The sequence below is a fragment of the Ambystoma mexicanum genome, chromosome 6q, assembly GCF_040938575.1.
Source record: "Ambystoma mexicanum isolate Mex_15411 chromosome 6q, UKY_AmexF1_1, whole genome shotgun sequence".
Taxonomy (NCBI): domain Eukaryota; kingdom Metazoa; phylum Chordata; class Amphibia; order Caudata; family Ambystomatidae; genus Ambystoma; species Ambystoma mexicanum.
This window is the reverse complement of record NC_090937.1, coordinates 496,270,992-496,298,065: the sequence shown is the minus strand read 5'-3', so window position 1 is coordinate 496,298,065 and position 27,074 is coordinate 496,270,992. Positions and strand designations below refer to the sequence as shown.

The 27,074-nt window shown below is 45.4% G+C and overlaps 1 protein-coding gene across 40 annotated transcripts in view; it reads right to left on the bottom strand.

Moving 5' to 3' along the window:
• Window positions 1-27,074, bottom strand: part of ANK2 (ankyrin 2) — a 1,645,279-nt gene that overhangs the window by 650,518 nt on the left and 967,687 nt on the right. For all 40 annotated transcript variants that reach the window (XM_069630993.1, XM_069630997.1, XM_069630984.1 and 37 more), the window contains one exon: window positions 17,621-17,719. In XM_069630993.1, the coding sequence (XP_069487094.1) occupies window positions 17,621-17,719 (99 nt within the window). The remainder of the gene's footprint in view (window positions 1-17,620; window positions 17,720-27,074) is intronic.

Here is a 27,074-nt window from a genome sequence, read left to right as displayed (position 1 = left end):
TGTTCTCTGAATGGGAGCCAACTTGCTTCTCTCCTTGCTGCAGTGATATGATCATGTTTATTTAGGCCCAGGGCAATTCTCAGGGTGTTATTCTGAATGGCTTGCAACTTGTATAGATTTAGCTCCGAGGTGCCTCCAAGGAGGGTGTTGCAGCAATCCAACTTAGAGCCGTGATGGCCCTGGCTACGTTGGGGCAATTGTCAGTGGATAAAAAGGGTTGACTGGCATTGATTAACTTGGTCGCGTATGCGACAGAAGAGTCAATGGCATTGACATGGCGTGACAGGCTGAGTGTGGCATCTAGATGGAATCCTAGCGTCTTAACAGCCAGAGAGATGTGGTCGGGGTGGTTGTCAATGGTGAACAGCTGATAGGCTGGACTGAATTTGGCGAGGTGTGCCGGGTTGCCTACAAGGAGGAGCTCGGTTTTCTCATCGTTCAGTCATAGGCGGCGGGACGCTATAAAGGCTTGGATGGTTTCGTAGATTGAGTTGATTTTTTGAGAGTGGAGGGGCTAGTGTGGCCTCTGAGTGTGGGTTGCTGTTTTTAAATGTGGAATGGGGGCACATGTAACGCAATGTATTAGTTGATTAGGGAATTTTTGTTTGCTAACCAATGGTACAGAGGAGGATGGTAATGTGACCTCGAATTTCCCCTCATTGAAATGTGTCCATTTTGAAACATCTTTAACCTGGGGGTGGGGAGGGGAACAGGGAAAATATTAGGAACGTACAATTTTAAAAGGTTAAGCAGTGTTGCCGGTTAAGGTTCCACCATTGCATCAGGCAATGTAGCAATGAAAACGGAGAAACGCAGTAAGCATCACTCTATAATAGAAGTCAGGTGATGAATTCATAATGATTAATGTAGTGCATTAGTAAGAACAATCTCCCACTGAGCCGGCATCTTTGAACATGATATCATTTTAGACTGTTCACACTTTCTGGGTAGAAGCAGCATCACCCACGTAGCAACCATCTCCGCTGTCACTAGAAGACGGAGATCATTCATCTTAAGTGTTGCTGCCATTTGCACTGGCACTACTGGGCTAGATAGAAAGAACTAGAGGCATCCTCGCCTTTCCAAAAAGAGTAAGAATGTGCAACAGGGAAATTGGTCACTGATCGGCTCGAAGGCGTGGCTATGTTCTGCCCTTGACTGAAAGTTCAATTGGAAAGAACAGAGAACAGAGATCACAAAATCTTCTTTGCGATGAAAGAAGAATTGAAATACTGAGAAGTACCGGAGTACATCTCCCTGGAGAAAGGTCAGGATTGCACCCTTGACGGGAGGCAGCAGTCTCCCGGGTACTCAGGCCTGGCATCCATGTGAGGTCCAAATACTGGGGTATAAACTATGGGTACAAGTGATGAAGGTCAAGATAGTCCTTCAATAGGTCAGGTGGAATCATTGGTATTTGACAACATTGTAACCACGTATGCTTGTCCACATATGTGATCGGCAGAATGGAGGACTCGCAGGAATGTTGGATGAGACACATTACAACTGTCATCTCTCTGCAACGGCTGCAGACATTTCCTGAGTGCTCCATTCAAGAGAGCGACATTATTGTTTATGATATGGAAGGACTTTAGTTTAGCGTACTAGATACTATTTGTCCCTTCATGCATCGCATGACTGAACCAATTTAGCTCATCGAGTTTACGTCGGCAGGGAAAACCTGGCTGGGGAATCTGCGAAGTGCGGATGGGATTTAGAAACGTTGTTTAGAAATGTTGTTGGTTGAAGGCAGACTTGACGTATCAGACCGATTAATTAGCATATATAACTATGATCATTATATTGCAATACGATCTCTAAGTGTGTTTCATGGCCCAATCACACACAACTTCCATCTTGAGCAGGACACTACACATTGGACAAGACTAGTGTACATTCGCTGGTTGAGGCTCCTACAAACGACCATGTTAGCCTTGTTTTTCTCCATGATGCCTGTCTTACGTGTATTCCCCTATTTTATCGCTAGGCTCCAACACGTTGCATGTTTCCAATTCAGAGGTGTCAGAGCAATTGCTGGGCCTTCAAGAATGTGAAACAGCGCCTTTTCCAGGGTTCCCATGCACTCAAGTTCCCAACCGCATTGGATGTTAAGCAAGTCTTTTTGCTTTGGTTCTGCCATTCTGCATAAGTCCCGCTTCATCTTTGCTTTCTGGCCCTTGTGGACCACCGTACATGATATCTGCATCATAGAGGAGCTGAGTTCACCATTCCTCCCTTCCTGACCCCATTATGGAATGTCCTCAAATTGATTTCCTCCTTCCTTAAAGATAGAACTTTAAAGTGAAGGGTAATCAATGAATGTCAAACATTTTCAACCTACCTTTGTGGGCTCCCCCATGTTCTTCAGTGTATATGCGAGGCCCCATTCACAACTCTATGCTGATTCCTATTCCATTAAGAAAAGGACAAGTACAGGGAAATGGACGCCTCATCCTCCCTTTGAAAATTCAGCCCGGATGATCAGCGAATGCTTGTACCTAAATGGTACAGAAAACCTCATCGGGTACCAAGGACGTTTGCCCAGAAATACAATGCATACGAATCCATTCACTTTCATCATCCTTCAAAGGCCTTTCTAATGCCGGAAGATAGTAAACCTTAGCGCAACACTTTCCCCCCAGAAAATGACTTTATATCACTGCAGGTTCATGTAGACGGGAGATCTTTCCCTAAAAGTTTGAAATTCTGCACATAGCCCAGAGGAAGTCACTGATCCCAAACCAGAATTCTAATGTCATTGCACACCAAGCAATCTTTGAAATGAACAAGCCCACAATCGACACCTTCCGCCCCCTGCAAGCATTAGGTCTTGGAGGGAAATCCAAAATAAATACCCCAATGAAGGGCCTTAAATCAAGAGCCAAACATAGACAATATACAACAATCAGCTGTCCTATTTAATTGCTTCCCTTCTCCAAAGTACCAGTTTATTCATCCACAGATCAGTTTGGGTAATTAGCTCTTGATTCCCGGTAACATCTGGACATACACAACAGCTGAAACCCCCGCACGGGTGATCTCAAAGGGAGAGGAGAGGTTTTCCGTTCATTGCCTAGCAGCTCTCGGAAAAAAGGTGCAAAGGTTTGTCCCATTGCTTTGTACAAATCAACAAATCTCATTGATAAGAGTAATTTGTGTCTCACTCATTGTGGCTTGCCTAATGGACTTCATAAATTCATCAGAAGGAAGGGACGAATTTATTATCTCCCCTTTCAGCCGATTTGAGCTGTAAAGAACTCTTCCCTCACATGCCTAGCACTATATGTGATGAATGTAGCAATCACCCCTTCTTAGTGGGCGTACAGTGCCAGCAACAGTTCGCTGGCTCAGGGCCGTTACTGGCCCTGTTCACTCCCTACGCGGGAGCGATTGCTATTTGCAACCTGGGGTTCGTCCGGGGTGTGAATAGATCTATTCTTCTTTTTTTTATGGGAGACAGGCTCTGCGCCTATTGCAAAATCCCAATCGCCCATAAAAAAAACAAGATGGCAGTCACCATAGTAAACAGGAAAGGGACTTAGTCTATTTATATTGCGACAGCGGGTGGGACGTAGCACAAAGCCCCGGTCCAGCAGGTAAGTGGAGAGGGACGGAGGGGGTGGCGGAAGGATGCAGAATGTCTCTGGGGGTGGGGGAGGAGTAGGGGGCATGGGGAGGCAACAGGAAGAGGCTTTTGCTTCCCCACAGTCAAGATGGTGGCACCCGGGGAAGGGCCTCGGGTGGCAAGAAAAAGCAGCCAGTACACCATGTGTTCTTGCCTAGGTTTCTAGCCACCTGATTGGCTGAGTGACCTTCCCTGGGTGCGAATACGCTGATATCACTTCCAAAGCACTTCTCCTGAAAGCCACATCAAACAAGGGACCAAACTATGAGCTCTACTAATAGTGGCACACCACATTCCGATAAAGCTCCTGATAGGTGAATTTATGAAAGAGTAATGAAGTGTTGAAAAGGGAAACCTCCAATTATATCCGCCGTAGTTGGCCTTCAGGACAAATCAGTCTGCTCCTGCATAGTATTAGCCATTTCCTACTAGGCTCATAGGTGGACCAAAGGCCGTTCTTTACCCAAATACTGGACCTGTGACCACAAGTATAACCAAATGATCATATCACAGCAGGCATAACGGCTTCAACAGCTTCGCACAGCCTCTGCGATTTGAGTTGCCAGTAAGAGTAAAAGTCCTTGTTTTAGACATAGCCCACTTTCAACTGGTGGGAGTTTTCAGGAGCTTTAGTCGGCTGCTAATAACATTTAAAAAAAAGGTTCGCTCCATTACTTGTATCGTCACTTGTTGAGACAGCAATTCCCCACTGTCCAAAGCCATCTTGTTTTGGGTGGGCGTGATAAACTTAGAATTGGCTTTTGCAAAGCTTTATCCGACTGCACGGACCCAACAAATGCAAACAGCTTATTGCAAGCCTGCACCTCACTATGCACAAAGGGAAAATCGTACTGTGGGTCAACTGTGCACGTGCTGTTACTTTCTGCACCATCCCAATTCTTTATGCCATTTGTAACTGAGAGCAAGGACTATTTTAAACAGGCAGGTCCCCTCAGGTGTAGCTGTAATTTTGGAGGGAAAATGCTACAAGTGAGTGAAGTGTTTGATACACTGATGCCATCAACTCAGAACGCCACACGTATCCGGAGGGAAGTGTTAGCAATGTGTTCCTCGGCTAATAGTAATGACTTCTAGCTTCCATGCTACGCAGCTAAGATTTTCAACGTCTTTGCCAACATGATAAGACTTGAGTTGTGTTCAGTTGTTGAAGTACATGGCAGGTGGTGGCAGAGGAAGGAAGCAGCCATTTACCAGACCAGACAAGCATTCGATACCAAAGCGGCTCACCGTGTAGTGAAACCAATCACTTGACCAATGATGTTTAACACAAACTGAACCCAAATATGTTCTAACGCCACAGCCATCCCCCCTAACACTGAACTCAACTAAAGCGCTTTGGTACAAAGTACGCAGAAAGATTATAGGCATAACGAAGTGGCCTTGTCTGGAGGTAAACTTGAGTAACAAAAAATTCAGTTCTACTTAGCCTACGCAGAAATTATGCCCGTGTTGTGCACTGCACACAGTGTGTCGTTATGCCACACAAATAAAATCCAGGAAGACTTTTTGGCAGTGGCATCCAGCCAGCAAACTTTACTTTTACCAGAGGGGAAACCCTGATCGTGCTTCCGGTCGGGCACAAATGGACACCTGCTCTCTGCATTGGCCTGCACGCTACTCTCCTGCAAAGGGCGGCGTAGCCCTCGAACACCTCACACCGCCACAGATGACTGGTGACATTGTGCAGGAATCTGGGTGAAACCAGAGGCGTATGCCTTTGTTCAGTGCAGATTTAAAAAGGTTTAACTAACTTGGGGATTTGCTGGCCGTTTAATATGAATGGTTAATCCGGCCCCGACAGCAGTTTTGATCCCGCCGAGGAGCAGCTTAGCTCCATGGAGACGCTGGCCGGGCGCACACGCTCGTTCTCACGTCCCACCGCGCCGCGGTGGGGTGGGTATGAGGGCAGTGTGGATGCAATTGGACACCGGCAGCTGAATGTACAGCATGTCGGGCATGTGGGATCGTCACTATGAGGAGAACTTAGCCTCTCGCTGGCATAAAAGGCAGCGTTTGAAGTGGTGCTCCCTTCCACCAGGGTAGAGTCTGCCGGGGGGGTCCTCTCCACGGCCACTGCCTCTCCCGCTTCTTTGCACCTATATTTTAGAATAACCCCTCACCTCCCTCCGCCACAGGCGAGATGAAACAAAGCACAAACGAGCAGCAGTGGGAGATAACAGATTCCTACAGTAAATGACATGAGGATGATGGACAGACAGGGAAGACAACTTTCGATTTTCCTAAGGGTGACGGTGACCAGAATTGCGGGATGTTGCATTGAAAGTAGTAACAGTGCGGATTGCCTTTCCCGGGGGGGGGGGGGGCGGTATCCACACCCTGGAGCACCCACGTACTCTGCACCCCTGGTGGTGGAGGGGTCTGTGGGGGGGAGGGGTTCAGGGGGAGACCCCTGGGTGGGGTGAAAGGGGTGGGGTTACCCAGGCTCTGGAGCACGCAGGTACTAGGCACCCCTGGGGTACCCAAGCACCAGATATCACAAATGTACTCGGCACCCCTGGGGGGGGGAGGGGTTGGGTTACCCAGGCTCTGGAGCACGCACGTACTCGGCACCCCTGGGGTACCCAAGCACCAGGTATCACAAATGTACTCGGCGCCCCTGGGTGGGGGGGAAGGGGTGGGGTTACCCAGGCTCTGGAGCACCCACGTGTTCGGCGCCCCTGGGTGGGGGTACCCAGGCCCTGGAACACCCACGTACTCGGCAACCCTGGGTGGGAGGTACCTAGGCCCTGGAGCACCCACGTACTCGGCGCCCCTGTGTACAGACGTTTACTGTTTACAGGAAAAACAGGTTTGCGTGGCTTTAAAAAACAATTGGTAGAGTCCATGACGTTTCTGCAGACAATGCTTATCCAGCGAAAAGGGCCAGACTTTTCTTCTCCTAATTTTGCAATGTGCAAACTAATTATGCAGAGCTTTATTAAAGAATGGTGGGCAGAATTGTTTAAACTGTGTACAGAGGTCTCTCCAAAAATGTGTTCCTTTATTACAGGATGAATTCGGGTTCACAGCCATAGGCTTGGCATTTGAGTTCTGATACTGTTCACGATTTTCATCTGGTTTGCCAGCTGGGGGGCCAGTTTAGCACACACACCGGGGACCTGACATCACAATCAAACAAATATGGGGACTTCTACAGGCCAGAATACATTTGGAATCCAGCGGGGGGCTGGGGGATCAAACAGGGAGCAAGAGAGGAGACAAGGACGTTCGCTTTTTGTGAAAACGTGCACTTTTAATAAAGTGCGATATAAACTCAGACAGTCAGCATTGTGGTCGACAATGCAGGAAAACTTGACTGGCAACAGAGCGCCTGCCTTGTCACCAATGTTTAAACATTGTGGTCGACATCGCCTTTCCTCCTGGAGTGCCCCTAACAGTAATCGACTAGATCGATTTCTCTGCACCACCTTCCTCTCTCAGCACAAGAATCCTACCTCGCGGGCCACACTGCCCCCACGCCAGTAGTTCCCATCTCGGGTTATTTGTCGTCACCCATTAAGGGGCCTTGGAACCTCTGCTTCCTCAGCCGACCAGTCAATTTTTCAGGATCTCACTCCCCCATTGACCCTTCTGTCAACTTCTGCTAGAAATTCCTAGGAGGGACGGACACCTCTGCCATATATTACCAGGAAGAACATGAAACTTTGCTAGATATTCCTAGGAGGGACATGAAACTCTGCTAGATATTGCTAGGAGGGACATGAAACTCTGCTAGATATTGCTAGGATGGACGGGTACCTCTGCTAAACATTACTTGCAGGCAGGGACACCTCTTCCAGATATTCCTAGGAAGGACAGGTAATTCTGCCAGATATTCCTAGGATTTCGTTTACGCACTCTACGGAGGACGAAGTATCCAAAATCATAAAGGACCTTAAAGCCACATCCTGTCCTGCTGATGACTGCCCCACTAGTATTCTTAAGGAGTCCTTGGACTCCCTGGTTCCATGGATTACCAAACTGGTTAACCTTTCCTTTGATGAGGGTCTGGTGACGGACATGATGAAGTCAGGATGGATCACTCCTCTACTGAAAAATGAAAACCTTGACCCAGCCAGCAATGACAACTACAGACCCATAACTAACGTGCCCTATGTGCTTAAGATACTTGACAAACTTGCCTACTTACAGCTACAGGCCCATGTTGAAAAATACAACATCTTGGGTACCCGTCAGTCGGGATATAGAGCACGTCATGGGACCGAGACAGCTATGTTGGATCTCAAATCTACACTAGCCAGCATAGCTGATAAAAACCAAGCTGCTTTGCTCATGCTATTGGACCTCTCCGCAGCCTTTGACCTGGTTAATCACAGCTTACTGGTGTCAAGGCTCGGAGAGGTCGCCAACTGCTCTGTGATTGCATCCAAATGGATTGCTTCCTTTCTGGGTCCCAGAATGGTAAGGGTTTGCGTTGGTGATAATCAATCTTCTCCAATCTCCCAGACTTGCGGAGTTCCTCAGGGCTCCTGTCTGTCGCCGCTGCTCTTTAATCTTTACATCCGGTCCCTTCTTGACCGCTTGAACAAACTAGGAGTGCAATATACAAATTACGCCGGTGATACTCAGGTTGTTACAGTTGAGTGGCTCATATAGCAGTGACACGGAAACCATCAACAAAATATACAAAGCCATACAAGATTGGATGGCCTGCAATTCTCTTGCCCTGAACGATAAAAAGACCAAACTCCTTATCGTGGCATCTAAAAACACTCGGGCGAAACTGGATTCCAACTACGACAGTTTCCACATAGCCAACAATACCATTATCGTTCAAAAGAAAGTTAAGACATTAGGAGTAGTTCTTGATTAAGAACTCTCCATGAAATCCCATGTTTCCAGCATTAAATCCAGCTGTGGTCTTGTAAAGAAGAGAATAAGATATATTCGACCATTCATCTCAGAAGAGAATTGTGCTCTTTTGTCCACTGCCCTTGTTAAATCAAGGTTGGACTATTGTAACAGTCTCTTGGCGGGCACCTCAGCTTCTAATATCCAATCTCTACAGGTGGCGCAGAATAATGCCGTGCGTAACATTTTCAATCAGTCTCGTCATACACATATTTCCACCTTTAGGAAAAAACTCCACTGGCTTCCCGTCAAACACCGCATAACACACAGGATGCTTACCACGACCCACAAATGCCTCAGTCTAAGCAGCCCCATCTATCTGTCATCCCGCATTAGCACCAAATCTAATGTGAGGAACCTTCGCTCTTCCTCTGCGATTATTCTCAAACATCCTAAATTCAAGACAGCCAAATTTGGAGGTACTGCCCTTGATGCTCAGGGCCCTCTTCTTTGGAACACAATCCCAGCAAAGATACGACAGATCCAAAGCTATACCGTGTTCAAACATGCTATAAAGATTCACCTCTTCAACTTGGAATAATCCTCTGACTTTTACATCCTTCTGTTTTATGCCTGTTGTGTTTGTCCTTGTTTTGTTCTGTGTGCGCCCTGAGGCCCACGGGCATGTTGGAGTGTTACAAAAATTTAAATAAATAAATAAATAAATAAATAAATAAATAAATAAAATAGGAGGGAGAGGCACCTCTGCCAGATATGCCTAGGAAGGACAGGCAAGTCTGACAGATATTCCTAGGAAAGACAGGTAATTCTGCCAGATATTCCTAGGAGGGGCAGTCACCTATATCAGATATTCATAGGAGGGACAGATCCCTCTGCTAGAATCTCCTATTAGGGACAGGGGCCTCTGATAGATGTTCATAAAAGGGACATGAAACTCTGCTAGATATTACTAGGATGGACAGGCACCCCTGCTAGATATTTCTAGGAGGGACAGGCACCTCTGCCCGATATTCCTAGGAAGGACGGGCAATTCTGACATATTCCTAGGAAAGACAGGCACTTCTGCCAGATATTCCTCGGAGGGACAGAACCCTCAGCTAGAATTTCGTATGAGGGATAGGGGCCTCTGCTAGATATTCCCAGGAGAGACAGACAACTCTGCCAGACATTACTAGGATGGACAGGCACCCCTGCTAGATATTCCTAGGAGGGGCAGGCACCCCTGCCAGATATTCCTCAGAGGGACAGGCACCTCTGCCAGATATTCCTAGGAGGGACAGAACCCTCTGCTAGAATTTCCTAGGAGGGACAGGGGCCTCTGCTAGATATTCCTAGGAGAGACGGACACCTCTGCCAGATATTCTTAGGATGGACAGGCACCCCTGCTAGAATTTCCTAGGAGGGACGGGTACCTCTGCTAAAAATTACTAGCAGGGAGGCACACCTCTGCCAGATATTCCTAGGAGGGATAGGCACATGCAGGGTCGATCGATGTGTTGCTGCTCACTAGTGGAAGAGGGACTGGCCTCCCATCCGGAGGGCTTCGTGGGGTAGGTTTTCAAATTCCAACACTGAATCTGACACAGCCTCTTGGCTGTTTACTGTTGGACCCTTTCACATGAAGTGTGCATATGGTGACACCCATCCTCCTTTGATCAGAAATACACAGCAGGATGCCGTCCTGCTACTACAAACATGTAAATGCACTTGTGATCCCTCAAGGGTTCTTTGGAGTTTCAAGCTTTCAAATGAAAGCAGCCATCAAATGTTACCATTGTTCGGACGTTATAAAATGGTCACACAAACGTTGTCCCCGCAAAGAATGCTTGGAACATGAGCCTCCATGCTGGGAGTACACACAGAAACTTAATTTAAGCCTTTGTACACATCATCTTGTTTCTGATGTATTCGCCCTGCACATTGTAGTTCTGTGTGGTGGCAGTGCATACTTTTGGGAATTAATTGAAGCAGGCCTGCGAAGATGGCTGGTCACAGAAATAATGAAGGGCAGGAAACCCCCAACACCTCTTTGATATGCAATGTGTCAGCTTGAAGCTAGCTCCCACCCCTCTGTATGAAGGGCAGTGAATGTCATGTCTGGCACAACTGTTTACAGTAGGCAACCCCTGCAAGGGGACCCCCTTTCAGAGGGAATAAGTATGTGTTTTGATGGAGACAGAAATTCTGTTCTCACCACAAACTTCAAGGGAGTCCTGTGCTTTGATCAGGAGCCACGGAGAGTTCAATTAACCAGACAGACACTTTGATCCACAACAGACAGGAAGTTGCGTGGGACATAGTAGTGCATGTTGTCACCCCTTAACTTTCCTGTTGCAAATCACTCTGGTTATGACCTCAAGCATAACAGCATAACAGAAGATTGTTGGTGGGGACCCAGGATTGGTTCATTGAGGTAGGCTTAGCCTGCACCAATCACTGCTACCCATTTGGCTTTAAAAGAGGGATGAGCCCCTCTTTTGGCAGATCATCTGACAATTTCAAAACGAGTAAGGTGGACTAATTTGGACCTGGCTGAAGGTACAGTCTGCCTTAGAGCTTCCTCCAGTGATGGAAGGCCAGAATTTCCAAGAGGGAAGCAAGATCCCTCCCCTAAACATCTCCCAGGGAACACAAGGAGATACCGACCTCAGAGGATCCGTCCAGCAGCACCAGAACCAGTGCCCGGCTAGCACGCAGCATGCCCGGCAAGATTCTCCCAGCAAGCTTCCTAGGTGGGAAGTGCCAGAGAATCTCGGACCAAAGGACAAGGCTGTTGCCTACAAAAACTCTCCTCAGCTTTAGGCCGTCCGGCGTAAAGGACAACACAACCCCCGCAAAGAAGTTAGAAAGAGTGCCACACAAAGCAGAAACCTGCGTCCTTCTTTTGAGGACATTTTCGAGACAGTCGAGCCCTCGATCCATGACCGGCTGCACCACTGACTGTTGTCACGCTGCAGTCACTAAAGCCATCTGAGACACCTCAACCAGCGTTCCAAATCTGCAAAACAGCAGAGACAAAGATTCTTGACCCTGAGCCGCCGTGTAGCCCAGCCTGCAGCCGTCCATCCAGCCTCGTATGCCTAACTGCCTGCCGCCTAATATCCGCAGCTGTTTCCTGTCTGGAACTCTGTCGCAGGAGCTGCAAAGCATCCTGGAACTGACTCGACGCTGTCGAGCATCAAGATCATCTCAAACACCCGGTTTATTGTGGTTCTCCCTTGGTCCTTCTCCGAAGGCCCCTAGAGACATTTACAACCCTTTGCTCCCTTGGTGCTGAAACCAAATAACCATGAACAGTTAAGACTGATCGCTTTACCGACTACCCTCCAGTCAGTATCCAGACTGCATACCTTTCGTTCGTGAAACTGTCTGTCCTCTTTGTTCCTTTACAGGGTGGTTTGTATTTTGTAGTGTGCTAGAACTTTCTGTTGTAATAATAATAAAGTAGATATTTGTATACAACCTTGAATGTACAGTCCCTTTTATCATTGGGTAATAATTGTATTTTCGCTGTGTTGCAACTAACCAATAATCTGCGACCTTGCGGTGATAAGACTGCCATGCACTCCACGTTACCAAAATTAAACAAGGAGGTTTATAATTGACTTGTGTTTCAAATCTCTTCGGATCCCTTCTGATGTACTAGTGGTGTGGGGTTGATTGATGGTTTAGAAACCGATATTCATCACTGGACCACTGGTGCCCCAGAATTTGATTCTTCACAGGCCTGTATCTGGCATGTACTGAAGATTACATATTGAAAAACTGTTTCAGATAATCAAATCCTCAAAGTAATTCTACCACCAGGCAGTAAACATACATGTTCTTAACGACATTCCGATCATATACACTAATTTGGATATACCATGGAGACATAGTGGCAGATGCAAAATAAAATGTTTACTTTAAGTCGCTATGACTTTCTCCTGACTTTAACATGGCGATGGCTATACAAAACACAAACAAGAAACTATAAGCAGATCGTAAATCAGGGGTAAGACAGAGTTACTCAGAGGAACCTTTGTGAATCAAATAGCCCTGTCCAGGTGTAAATAATGGTTGAGTCAGAGTAACTTCTTTGAGTAAACTTTCTTAGGAACAACAACAAATGGTATTTGCAAGCATGAAGGCATATCAATGTGCTTAGGTGTGACAGTGGTTGGCCAGTATTCCCCTGTATTAGAGTACCATTGCTCACTATCAGGGATTTGCACGGGCCTATGAAGGGTATTTGCACTACATGTTGTACTCAGGATTAAATATGTTCTTTAAAAAACTTTTATTAGCTAAAACCACAATGTGTAAACACCCCGTTTTCAATGCCCCTTTAGCATGTCAACTGATTTTTCTATAAATATTACTACTCCTCTAATTCATAGAATGGTGCTAAAGTTATAATCCATCCAAAAGCTGGCCTTTCTATTGGAAAGCCAACCTAACCATAACTACAGGTTCGCTATATCTATACATATTGTTATTTATTTATTCAACTTTTACTATGGTATTTTGAACTTGTGACAATCTTCTTGGACCAGCCAGCATGTGTTTTACTCCCAATTGGTGCTTTTTTAAGACTGTACATGTGTTTAAAACAATAGAAACAAAGACAGAAAGGCACGACTAATTAATATGTTTAGACAAGATGTAAATAATTGGCATTATTACCCTGAAAGGAGGCATTGGCCAATCAGGAAGTTTAGAACTGTATTCTGTGGTATAAGCCTGCGTTTCGAGCAGCCTGAGTGGTGATGGCTAGCGCCCTCTTTACTTCCCCATGCACTTTTTATGTGGATGCTAAGGGTGTTTAAATTGAAGAAAAAAAAAAAGAAAACGTACCTTTACCTTGCGGTGCGCACAGATCTTCTGTAATCGGTTTCCTTGTTGAAAACGTCATGGTCATCAACATAGAAAACGGACTTCAGGAGAACCAGACAGGGCCGCACCGCAAGCTAAAGGTAAGTTTTCCTTTTTTCAAATTAAACACAGTTAGTAACCACGTAGAAACGACACGGGTGCTAATGAGGATATAAACCTTGGTGGTGGAGCAACCCTGCTGGTAACAGCACACTTCCGACGTTAAGGGACCCTAATTTTGCTCAGGGCCTTAACTTGGCCATTACGGGCAGTTTTGGCCCACCGCCTCAGTATATATCACCTCATAAATAAAAAATAAGATAAAATCCTCTTAACCTTTCGGTAAGATGGTAATTTCATATATTAATAGTTATCATAAATGTGGTTCTACTTTGTATTTCTCTTTATTTTTATTTGCAAATACTTTCAGGCAACAGACAAACACTAAATGAAACTTACATCAGGCAGTAATTATACAAACACCAAGTACATTATCAAAGTTATTCTCCATTGAAAGTTTGCACGAATGCCTGTCTTGGCAATAAACCTCTACGATTCATAACCACAAGTAAGTGTATACATCTTATCCAGAAACATGAGAGAAAATAAGGTGGAGGGAAGGGAGTGACCTTGTCACTCAAACATAAAGTGCAGTGAGAAAAGACAACATGCTAATTAAATGATTTCCTCTCTGCAAAGGTTGCTTTCTCATATGATGACCACACAGCCAAACTTCTAGCCCAGCCTTCCACAGGGTGTTTAGGGTTTGTCGTCTAAAGTTTGGGATTTTCTTTTTTAGCACAGAGGAGCTAAATAAATAATGCTTAAGAGAGCAGCTCATGTCCTCCTCCCATGGGATGTTGTTCAATGCAGCCACACTCAGAGACCTAGTGAGATGGGGCCTGTAATCAGCTTGATACGATTGATGACCTTTGACCGAAATCTCCCTTGCACTGCCAAAACATATGGCCTCCACACGCTGCCACAAGTCCAACAATGCTCTTAGTGGTGACTCTAAAATGTACCCTCTGCATCACATACCCGGGGATTGGCTGCACTCTGCTCCTCTTGAGTGCAGCATGAGCATCCATGCAATCACCCTGTCTATCAGATATGGAAACCTATTAGTCCTTCTTCCGTTTCTCCTTCTGGTTTACACAAGTCTCCAAAGAACGGTATCCAGTGAGCCTGGGAAAAGGTGCCCAGGGGGCAACATTTCCCCAGATTTGCTCTCCCACGAAATTCAAGCACTTTCCCCAAATATTCTAGGACTCAAGTTAGAATAGAACATTGTACCTGCCCTAGAATATGTGGGGGAAGGCTTTTAGGGGTGCAAGAAAAAAGTCACCTACCTGGCAACATTTTCCCTGGGGACATTATCACATGGAACCCTAAGACCCATTGGAAGCTAATAACGGCGTATAGAGGCCAGGTATGAGGAGGTGGGTAACCGTTAAGAGCATTAGCAAAAATCTAAACTTAGCCGAGAATGTTCTCTCCAAACATAGTCAATTACAGGAATACCAGCATCAATTCAATTCTTCCAATACAATTTAGGACTATTACCCTGGATTGTGGGTGTTCTCCAGAGAGAGGCAGTAGCGTCAGGTACCAGTGGGCAGCATAGAAATGCAGTGTTTTCTTCCAAACTCTGCTTTGGATGCATCACTGTTGCTGTAGTAGTGGTCACTTTGAGTTTCCTCTCTACGGTTAACAGTTACTCTAGGATAACGGATTTCACACATGCCTTCTCACTCTAACCCACTACGGGTCATTATCCCTACAGCACTTTATCCAGTAATGGATAGGCTGTACAGTATACAATCATAACATTCAGAAACCCACACCCTCCCATGCACACTTCCTTGTACAGGATGCTCCAACTCACTTTTGCTCTCTTTCACACCCTTAAAAGGAGGCACCATAGGGTTTTATATATTTAAGGTGTGAAGTAGATTGACGCAGGGGTAACGCTCTGATTAGGTATGACAAATTAGGTAAAACCACTGTCTTCATGGTCCCAATTTTGCCCCAGAGAGACAGGTGTAACTAATTTTCCATAGAAACATCTCTTTTTACATCTTCCTGGAAAATCATCAGTTTTGCTACCCATGAGAGGCGGGAGGAAACGAAGAGGACAGAACATGTGTTCATTTATTCACAGACCGATTCTGATCTCTATCCAATGAGTTAAGGGAGGAATGTCTTTGATTAATAGATCAGCAAGCTGACAAAGAACAAGGACACACATGGAAGGCATCTATTTAGTAACAGGAAAACATGGAGCGTGCTAGAACGATACCGTCATTGAGGTCTGACCCCAATGCATTTAACTACCATGAAGAATATTAACAAAGCTTTTTGTGAGAATTGCGCTAGACTTTATAGTGATGGCACTCAGCTATGTAGGGCTTCTTTTGAGCAGTGTTTTGCGAATTTGCCCCAACCTCGTCTGGATCAAACTGAAACAGAATCTATTGATTCTTCGATATGACAAAAGGAGGAGTTTGCTACAATAATATCAATGAAAAAGCTGAACCCTCCTAGGCTTTATGACCTTCCATCAGAATTGGATCTTATTTTCGTTACTGAGCTTGTGCCATGGCTACGTTGGATCTATATTGTGTTGGAACATAAAGTTGAGATCCTAATTATAATGGGGTCAATATTGATCTTGCCGAGTCGGAAACTTGGAAGGGATACCAGTGAGAGTAGTAACTACTGGCTGATACCGCTTTTCAACATTGATGCTAAAGTTCTGGCTCAGATTTTCACATTTTAATTAAAGAAAGTCATGTCTAAGCAGCTCCGCTCTAAGCAAGCGTGATAGGCATGTATGGCGTCCACAATTCCAGACTCCTCCTAGAGAGGTAAGCAATCTGTCAGCAACATGTGCAAGTGGTTGGGGAGGGGTTTGGACATAGATGGTGAAAAAGCCTTTGACCGGGTCAAATGGTCAGAGTGGGGTCATGTCATTGGTTGGTTTGGTGTTGGTCAGGGGTTTAGAACTGTTGTAAGGGTCTGTATGACAATCCAGGGGCATCTGAAATGGGATACTAGGAGATGAATTGAGACTCCAACAGGATACGCAAAAGGCATGTCCTCTGTACCTGCCTTCTTCACGACCTGCCCATGGAAACTCTTGGTGGACATGTATCAGAGCTGAGTGGTCAATGGGGTTGGTTTGGGAAGGACGGAGTTCAAGACAATTTCACATAAGGACGTTCTCTTTACGTTAGTCACAGAGTCTGAAAACCCACTCCCCTTCCCCATCTTTTTAACTTATTACAGGAAAACCGAGGTCTGTCCATCACAAGGTTAACTGGTCAAAAACAGCCATTATCAACAAACTGCTTTAGAAAGCATTTCAGAATGTACAATCTCAGATGGGCTGGCATCGGTTTCAAATAGCTGTGCAAAGTGCAAAAGAGGAGACTCTTATGTTAGGCGACAACTTGCAGAGGATACCAGAGGAAGGCACACTTTCTAGCATCACCGGACGCTGAGGCATTATGCGGGCGGCATCCCATGAAGGCAGCTATCACCTGGGGAGCAATATACAGTGAATGGGAGCACTGGGATGGGCAGCAGAAAGAGATACCACATTGGTTTATCTTGCTGTCCCACAACACCTAATGTTACCAGGATGGCAAGAATGAAGAGAGCATTTGTGTAACAAATTATTACTCTGTATGAACATAATAAACCCATCTTTACAATCTGAATCAGTCTTTGTACTGTACATCCTGATTGCTGAGAGGTTTCAAATGAGTTGTCAGTGGAGCACTAGTGAGAAAGGCCGGCCCCTATTAATCAGTGAATTCCCTGACAAAACACAGGCATGCCTCCATGTCATAGCTCATGTATGTGAATTTCTAATTGAAATATGTTGTGACTACATTAAGAACTCTCCAAACCACATCTGTCACATTTGAAACATACGAGACCTGTTGCATTGGAAACTGACAGTTAGCTTTGGATTCTGAGAGTTGCAGGTATGACTTTTAGTGCTCTGTGTACAGCCTTTCCCGGATATAAGCACTCTGTTCAACCAATAATCAGGCTTTATTTTTCAAAATGGCTGCTCATTAAGAACCACTGAAAACGAAGACGCAGCTGCTTTTCAAGTAGTTTAGAGCAAAATTGTGGATGGTCAGTATCCGCGTCCCTCCTGAGTCATAAGAGCAGATTATGCCTGCTTCTTTCTGACAGCAACAGCTGGTATTTGAAGTTTAAAATATGGCAGCTGCTTGTTCTATTGAATGAAGAAGCGAAAACCCCACCTACCTGTGACTGTGAGTTGATATTAGCCCCTTCCTTAATAAGAATCTTGACCACTTCAACTTGTCCAGCCAAGGAGGCGATGTGTAGGGCCGTGTTTCCTTTCTGTAACATCAAACAGTTAAAGATTTAGTAGGCTGGCACTTGCATACTCGAGGTGAAGGCATTTGTAAGGGTGATGGGACATCTACTGTCAATTATCACAAGTCGCCAAGTAAGTGCAAATAATATGGCTGGAGTAAACAAAAAAGCTATTTTAAGTACTTGAGGCTGGATTAAGCTGATGAAAGTGATTTGGAATTGAAATGTAATATGAAGTTTGTAATAAACTAAGAAATTAGTTAATAAAAAAAGAAAATAAAGTACTAATAAAACCGATTTCACTCATAATCGGTTTCCGGGTGGTCAGGAGAAGGCACGCTATTCAGTAAGTCATAAGACAACAACACCGGCACATCATTAGGTGGCCAACGTCAGTCTCCCCACTGCCCCCCGCCACCACCAAGCATCACTTAGACCGCTCCAACCCACGTGCCATGCTCTCAGCATCGCACATCACAAGCTTTCCAGGCATGTATGACATTCCAGAACTATCCTTTCTCTTTCAATAAAGTAGCAGACCACTTCAGCACAGCAGAGGTGCTCACAGGTCCCTACACATGAGGACTCGGCAGCAGTGACAAGCCGTAGCATCCCTATAGCCCTAGGCACAGTACGTGCAAGTGCACAGTATCACACTACCTCACTCTCTATACAAACAGCACAGACAACCATCACAGCAGTGTATTGTTGTTTTTTGGTTTTACGAACACACCAGTCCATTGGCGCTAGTACTGCATATCTAGTCGTGGAACCGTAACACTCCCCTAGACCTCATGGGGCACAGAGATAGTGCTTTGCTGATGCACATGTACCTGGCAAAACGTTTCAGCACAATATCCTTTCAAGGAGTTGTCAACATTAAACATCTAAGGCAAAAAACATACTTGCTTAATATGTCCCTAAAGTCAAAGGGTAGCATCAGATCTTGGCCAGGAAAACAACACAATGAAAGTTATGCCAAATGGAGTTTGTTGTGGAGTGAATACGGTCAGTCCTCCTTAAACCAAGCACAACCTTAAAGGAGGATGCGCTCTAGCACCTTGAAGAGTCTCATGTGCTAGATGGAATTACCTCTAATGATCTCGGACTCAAATAACTGGACAGACTCAAAGAATATGACAAAGTACTACTTTATTATCAGCATACAATAAAGTAGGGCAATCTGGTGAACAACAAAATGTAGTCCACACACTTGCACCCAAATTTGGTTATACAATGGTTTTATTCCTTGATACGCATCATCTATGACATCATCCCAGGTGACAAACTGTAAAACCTATTGACGCGAGGGATTGTTTAGGGGAACATATGTACCCATAGTATGTATAAGTGTTAATGACATAGTTGGCTGCCCCTTATCTGTTAGGCACACCTCGAAGCACCTCTAATTACATATAATATAGCTTATGGCAGAATAACAGCAGCGGGTTGGCCTGTGAAACTTTGTACAGTATGTTGCTCCAAAGACCCTCTGATTGGTTGGCACGCTTTCCCAGCCTTAGACTTTCAGCTCTTTAGCAGCACATAAGCAAAATGGAACCCAGGTGCCGAGGGTAATGTCAGACTACTCCCTTCTTTCCAAATTAGTCCATCATCTCTCATTGGTCAAGCCCCAAGCCAAGGCTTCTTCTTTATTTATTTATTTAATTATTTATTCATTTATATTGAGCCAGCAGCTCGCAAGCTTCGGGCGCAGAGACATGAACACAATTGGACAAACATGAAAGGGCATAGATAGCACTATACAGTTGACAGGGTCAGACAAAGAGATAGTCGCCGAAGGAACATTAGTTGAAATGTGGGTTTTCGCCAATTTGCGAAACGCATATATTTTGCTTTCCATTCTTATATGTGCAGGGAGTTTGTTCCATAGGCCAGTGACTATGTAGTGTCCTTGCAGCCTGTTCTCTGTTCTAGGACTTTCAAGGGAGTATAGGTACACCATTATCTTCATCTGGAGTTTAATGAATAGCCCTTGTTTTCGACTTCTGAATCACGTATGAGGAGACCACAAATGTGTCAATTTCGACCTATTTACTGCTATTTGATTCAATTGAACTGGGTGTCATTACCCATCTTGGCCTCTGCAGACTTGCTCACTCCATTTTACATAGGTTTTCCACATGTTTAATTGTCTAATACTTGGCTCTTGCAGATGTTTTCTCCTTTGCTTAATCTAAGAAAAATATGCCTTACGTACATGGCTTATCCTTCTGACTCCCCTTGTGCTTTGCAATTATTCCTTGAAGTAGCATCCATGTTCCCAGGCCAATAATCTCTTTTTTATTCCTCACACAAAGCTGTTCTTCCAGCGTCGCCTGACTCTGCAGCCCTGGTCTGTCTCTGAGGTAGCTTGATTGGTTTTAATATGAGTCTGACATCCATCTTTCCATCCAGCCACGTTATGTCTTCTTCTGCAGCAAGCTCCTATGTGTCTCATCTACCTTGCGTTTCTGGGTATATACATTTACTAGTCAGAAAGTTACTTTATCTTCTTTGCATATATCATTTCTTCTTACTCGGTTACGTTTCTCCTGTTACTTCATTTACATCTTTATTCTTTAAGTATTTACATATTGTTTCAGTACGTCTCAGTATCTTTCCTTCATGACATCATGCTGTTCTCATCAGATTTCACTTATAGCTCTATGATGTCCAATGGTGTGGGCTGACATCCTTCCACCCTTTCAGTGCGAGGGTATATTCAATAAGGTTGTCTGAGTGCATATCATCTCTCATACACTCAATGTGGTATTGGGATGATACCTGGTGTCCCACATAGAGCTCTTCTGCTGCTCCAGTATGACGGAGGTGAGGGAGCAGGAGCTAGCGATGACGTGTCCGCCTGCTCCTCTACAAGGAAGAAGAAGGACTTCACGCAGGGGGTGAGTGAGGAAGCGGGGCTACTAGAGCCCGGGACAGAGGCTGGAGAAGGCTAATAAAAAAACGTTAACGGTTCCAGCGGTTCTGTTCCTATTATTGCATGCGTGGGGCCAGAGTGAGTGAAGACACAGCCCCCTCTCTTCCCATGAAATAAAGGACACAACAGAGTTATGTGTCCAGGCACTTATAATGAGTGTCCTCATCATCAACTGATACTGTAATATTGCATGTTCCCTCTCAGGTGCCTGACAGGTGTGCCTCAGATCCGCACTCGCGACATATTTATGTCACGCCGAAAACAGGGGTAATGGTGATCTAAGCCAGGGCTTAGCAATAGCGGCAAAAGGGTTGTCATAGTCACATCCCTTTTAGCTTTGGCTTATTTAGGTGTCACTTAAGCACCCCCTATACCTGAGCCAAAACATTTGCTATAGATGAGGGATGGCACAGACAGGTGGAGAACCTGGAAGTTGTTTGGCTGAGTTCCATTTAACTTTGTGAACTGCCACTTCCGGGTATGGCATGTTGTGGCTAGCCTTCGGGTCAGGCAAGGAGTGGCAAGATGGCAAACTAAAAAGGAATGCATTCTTAGAGCTTTATATTCTGTGCCGTGTTCCTCACAGGGGTACCTGATGCAGGAGGGAAGGCTCTGCTTTTCTCTATACTAGAATGTGGACAGAAGGCCTTCATTCCCCACTGTGGTTCATTACTCTAGGTCCCATTTAATGGCTGTCCTATCCCTCTGTGTAACAGGGGTGCTGCATACAAGCTAAAAAGAATGCAGACAGAAACAAATCAAATCATGACCGCTCAACGTTTCCAGTAAACAAACTCATTTTTAGAAAAGAGGGTCTATACCACGTTCTTCGTGTCCATCCATGCATGCCACTCCACCATAACTAGGCTATTTTGAAAGTCCATTTAAAATGCAAACTTCTTTATTGTACATGCAAAGAGCAAAACAATTGAGGCGCCCTATGCTTAGGTGTTACCATCAGACTCCAGGAGAATGTTCCCTTTTTCCCCATAACACCTAGGGAAATTCCCAATTCTTGCTAGAGGCCTGCGGGAAGAGAAGTATCTTCTCTTTTTAGGGAACAGTTTTAGCATCAAACTAAAAAGAAGCTAAGAGAACAGCGGGCAGCCCTGTTGGATATCTTGCCCAAGCTCAAACCCATTGGACATGTTTTGGTTAGTTAGAAACTGCGGCCTGGAGTTGGCATATAAGCTGTCAACTGTGTCGATAAATACCATTCAGAACCTATAGCTGTTCAAGGATTCCTTCTCTAAAATCCAGCAAACCCTTTCTCGCTGTCCATTGTCACGGAAAGGGATAAACAGACAATGCCAAGCTAGTTGTATGCTTCAAGGGTGATTATTACACACACCTGGAAATGGAGGAATTAGGGTTAATGGACGTCACAGGGTGGATCAGGCAATAAAACAAAAAGGCTAGTCAAACTTCTTCCTAGGACCGTGGCCCTCAACTCTTCTCTCCTTCCCTTATACATCCACCGTGGAAAATAGTCACTCAGAGTGATTCAGAATGCAAGTGCTGCTGCACTTCTTTCATGGCCGGAGATGTCTTTCTGGTCAGGGTGTTGCTCATTTGCCTTTTTTCCTGGAAAACTTAGCAACGCCATCCTTGGTGCTTGGGGTCATCTGCACATTGAAAAGGGATACTTAAGCTTAACCAATTCTGCAGGTTACTGGGCCCATCTGTTAGAGGAGTTCCTCCACCAAGCTAGGAGCATCTCTAAGAACATAGGCCTCAAACAAACCCCTTCTCTCATTCCTCCTCTCTGGCTTCTTTGTTTGTTCAGACCTCGTGGTCTTTCCTTATGTCCTCAGAGACACGCTGTCATGGTTTAAACCCTTCAACCCCCACCTCTCTCAATGTCTTTCTTCTCCCTTGCTGTCTCTTAATCAGGAGGTTTCCCTCCTTCTTATTTTTCCTTCTCTTTTCCTTCACCTTCCCTACTTCCTCGTAAATTCCTCTTTTCAGCTTCCCCTTCACCTCACCCCCCATTCCTTCCAGGTCACTGCTTACATCCTTCTTCTCTTTCAACCATATCCCCTCCTTCAGCTAATCTCTCCCTTGAGAGATTATCTGTCTACTCGTTCAATTCTCTGCTCTCCTTGAGCTGATCTGTCCTCGATAATTCCTTAGCCCCCTCTTTGGACTCCCTTGCCACCTTCTGATGACTCCTCTTCAACTCCTCCTCTTTCTGCTCGACCCAGCCGTCCTCCTTATGACCCCTTCTCTCCTCCACCTCTCTCAACTCTCACCACTCCTCTAGCGGATGACTCCTTTTCAGCTCCTCCACCTCTTCCTTCAACTCTCTCCACTCTTCCTCGCTGCTCTACCACACACTCTCTCTTCCGGCTGTGTAATTCTAACTCCTACACTCCTCTTCTAACACGTCCCTTTTTATGCTGTAGCAGACCAAACCCAAGGTTTGCTTAACTGCACAAATGTTGTCAGATGGTCCAATCATGTGAGTGAGCATTGTGATTAGCGCTCGCACCAGGAACTAAAAAACTTTCATCTGCCAACAATTTGTGAGCGAGGTGTGGCAAGGCTCTGTTCTCTGAGATTACTAGAAGCGAGGGTGCCATCTTGGATTCAGATTGTCTACTGCATTGTCTGTCTGCACTCGGTGTTGCCAAGTCCTTTTTCCCCAGTGTGATAGCTGAATAACGTCTTGAGAGGACTCATAAGTAGGCGCGTGAACAGACACTGTTAGCTTGAGTCCCTCCTAAAACTGATCTTCTGCTGTCATAGTACATGCTCAAATGACACCCACAGTCACTAGTCTGGGGCCTACTGAGGCGAGGACAAGAAGTTCCTTATTGTGCTAGCACTGCAAATCTCTCCTAGTGGGCATAAGAATATCTAGGCCTGATGTATAATTGTGGCAACCAAACAGGCTGAAACCCTTGTTTTGTATACAAAATTCATTAACATAATAACATGTTCCGCTGCATGACTGAGAACATGGTTCGACAGCTTTTAAGTGGGCCCACCTTGTGAACCTTCTGCACCTAGTCAACCTATTCCTCTTAGGCCATGTCCTGCAACCAAACAAGGGACGAGTGTCCTAATCTACATTTCCTTCAGTGGTCAGTCCTCTGGAAGTCTTTGTCGAGGTGAAAGTATGGGGCTAGAGATGGACTGCGCATTCTGTGTGATCCTCAGTATACCCCCTCCGTGCCTGCATCTGGGAGCGGGTGGTGTTGCCCGACTCCAGACCCAACTCTCAGCCATCTGGATGGGACTTTGTCACACTAGGCTGAGAGCCATCATTGACGTACTGCAGCTTTTTTTGCAATTCAGCTAAATATAGTAATACCCTGATATTAGCAGAACCATTTCTCACCTTTGTTTAACCTGATTGGGCGGGAAGCACAAGCTTGGCAGAATATTAAACCATAGAACAAAATAGGTCTTTGGGTGCTTCTGGAAAGCCAGGCAGTCATCGGTGGCTCGGAGTAAGGGGCAGAGGGCATTCTAAAGAGGCGGGGCACAACTAAAAGAAATCTACCTCCCTTCCTTGATTGACAGTGTTTCGGGGTCATTGGAAGATTCTTTTGAGAGGTTCCCGGGGTTCTAGTGTTCCAAGATGTGTCATGTTATCTCTCCTGAAAGGTCACCCAGTGCCATAGCAGGTGCACCAGATATACGCATGCGCTGGATGATGTGACAGCGGCAACCCTGGAGCACACACCCAAAACATTTGTGCCTGTCCCACCTGCTCTAGCCAGATGCTCACGAAACCCAACCAAAGAAAGGATCCGTCCCCACTTAGATATTCCATCTCTCCAGCACCCACTTTCCTCAGACCCCTCTGTGCTGGCTGAAATCTACAATGCCACGCTCAAAACAGCAGTTGACATCATTGCACCACCTGAGAACAAGAAAGCTAAAAAAAAGAAACACTCTAATTCCTGGTTCTCCACCGAACTCAAAGATTTACGTGCCCTCAAGTGCAAAGCCGTTAACAAATGGCAAGGATCCCCACAGGACTCCACGCTAACCGCCTACAGAACTCTAGCAAAACAATACAAAAAAGATATAGTCATAGCTAAATCCTGATCCTACAACGATAGGATCACTAATGATACCTCAGAATCAAAAGAGCTGTTTGCCATATTCAAAGAATTGTCCACACCAGTCACCATCACAGAGGAAGTCGTCAAAGACGAATCCTGGTGCACCAGGGTAAAAACAGCCATGATTAATAAAATTGAACTCTTACAGAAGAAGATCAATGAGCACCACAAGGACCTCTCCTGAAATAACATACCGGCTTCCTATACAACTAGCAATGACACAAAAAAGAAACCACTTTTCTCATTCAGGGAAGTAACCGAGACTGAAGTTCTGGACATTATCCGGAAAATGAGACCGTCCAACTATAAAGGCGATGCCTGCCCAGCCAAGCTTGTCAAAGAATGTGCAGACTCCTTAGCCCCATTCCTGAAAACGTTCATTAATACCTCCTTCAATTCTAACACAGTCCCCTCATGCCTAAAAGAGGCATGGGTTCACACACTTCTGAAAAAACCTACACTATACCCTGAGTGAGATAGCCAACAACTACAGACCTATCACTACGGTCCCATTCCTGCTGAAAATTCTGGGTAAAGTTGCATACACTCAAATCCAGCAATTTTTGGAAGCAAACAGCATCCTGGGCAAGAGGCAATCAGGATTCCGCCCAGGCCATGGGACAGAATCTGCCTTACTTGATCTCAAGATCCATCTCGGAGACATTATGGAGAAAGGCAAGCCGGCACTTCTCCTCCTGCTAGACCCATCGGCTGCCTTTGATCTCGTCAACCATGACACCCTTTGTAAACAACTCACTGATTCTGCACATTCCTCCCCCGAAGCCACAGCATGGATCTCATCCTTCTTTAAAGGGAGACTTATGAGGGTCTTCTCAGACACTGCATGCGCAGCACCCACCACCATACACTGTGTAGTCCTGCAGGGTTCCTGCTCAGCACCCACCTAATACAACATACTCACCCTACCTCTCTTCAATGACTTGGACGAACGCGGCATAGCTTATACTAACTATGCCGACGACACACAAGTCCTACTCCCTCTCTCCGGCTCCTATGACCAGGACTCAGCTGCCATAGCTAGCATTTACACGGCCATACAGACGTGGATGGCAGCAAATGGGTTATGTCTCAATGGAGAAAACACAGAAATCCTCTTGGTAGGCACCAAAGACACACTCAATAAACTTGACCCCCAATACAGGACCTTCAATATTGACAATACACCCATCACGGTATCATGGTTCTGTGTGTTAATATCCCTGCAAAAATATGGCCATACAAAAATATCGCCATATTTTTGCGGTGATATTAATGCATGGAACCTGCGGGGGACACCCCCTTCAACCACCGCTCCTAATATTATCCCCACCAAAAATATCGCCTATGGCTGTTCCTGACGACCATATATACGGCGATATTTTTGGTGGGGATAATATTACCTGATATCATACCGGTATCATCAGCAGTCAAAACTCTCTGTGTTTTCCTTGACTCCTTCTTGACGCGCCAAGTCAGTGCCATTGCATACTCGGCAGCCCTCACCACAAAATCATCAACGCGGTCAAACCATACCTGTCAACCGAAAATTGCCTCGCCATAGCTAGGGCTACAGCTGGTGCCAAACTCGACTACTGTAATGCACTCCTCCTGGGAACCTCCTCCAAAAACCTCCATAGGCTACAAGTCTTGCAAAACAACCCCCTTAGAGCTGCATTGAGCATTCCTAAAAGGGAACACATCTCTCAGGCGAGAAGAGACGTGCACTGGCTGCCAGTCAAAGAACGCATTCTATTCAAAACCATGGCTATTACACACACGTGCCTCGCTCGCACTGCCCCTCCCTACCTATGTGAAAAGATTACCCCTTTCACATCTTCCAGAGCCATCAGAACGCACCACTCCAACCAGATCTATGTCCCCTCCTTCAAAAGAGCTAAAGCAGGTGAATCCAGATTCCTACATTTAGCAACCAAAAGCTGGAATGCCCTGCTCACAGCACCCAGAAATTAAGCTTCATACAGTCTTCCATAAAGCACTTAAAACGAAACTCTTTAACTAATGTAATGCTAAACGGCTCGCTAATAACTAACCACGGACCCATCATGTGATCTTGTACCACTGTAACCAATGAACATGTAATTTTGCCTGTTCTGCTTTTCATTATTGTTTGTATTACTTTTACCCTGTACCCACTTCAAACTAAGTAAGCCTACTGTAACAGCGCCACAATGCACGAGGGCCGTTTTTGCGCTACATACATTTAAATGAATAAATAAATAGAATAAACGTTCACAGCAACAGCTTTTCACAAAAAAGCATTGGCTAAGCCAACAGTTTGGGCACTTGTGCAGGCCTTGGTTAGGCATGTGCTAGTCGCTGATCTACTGGTACTACTTGGCCA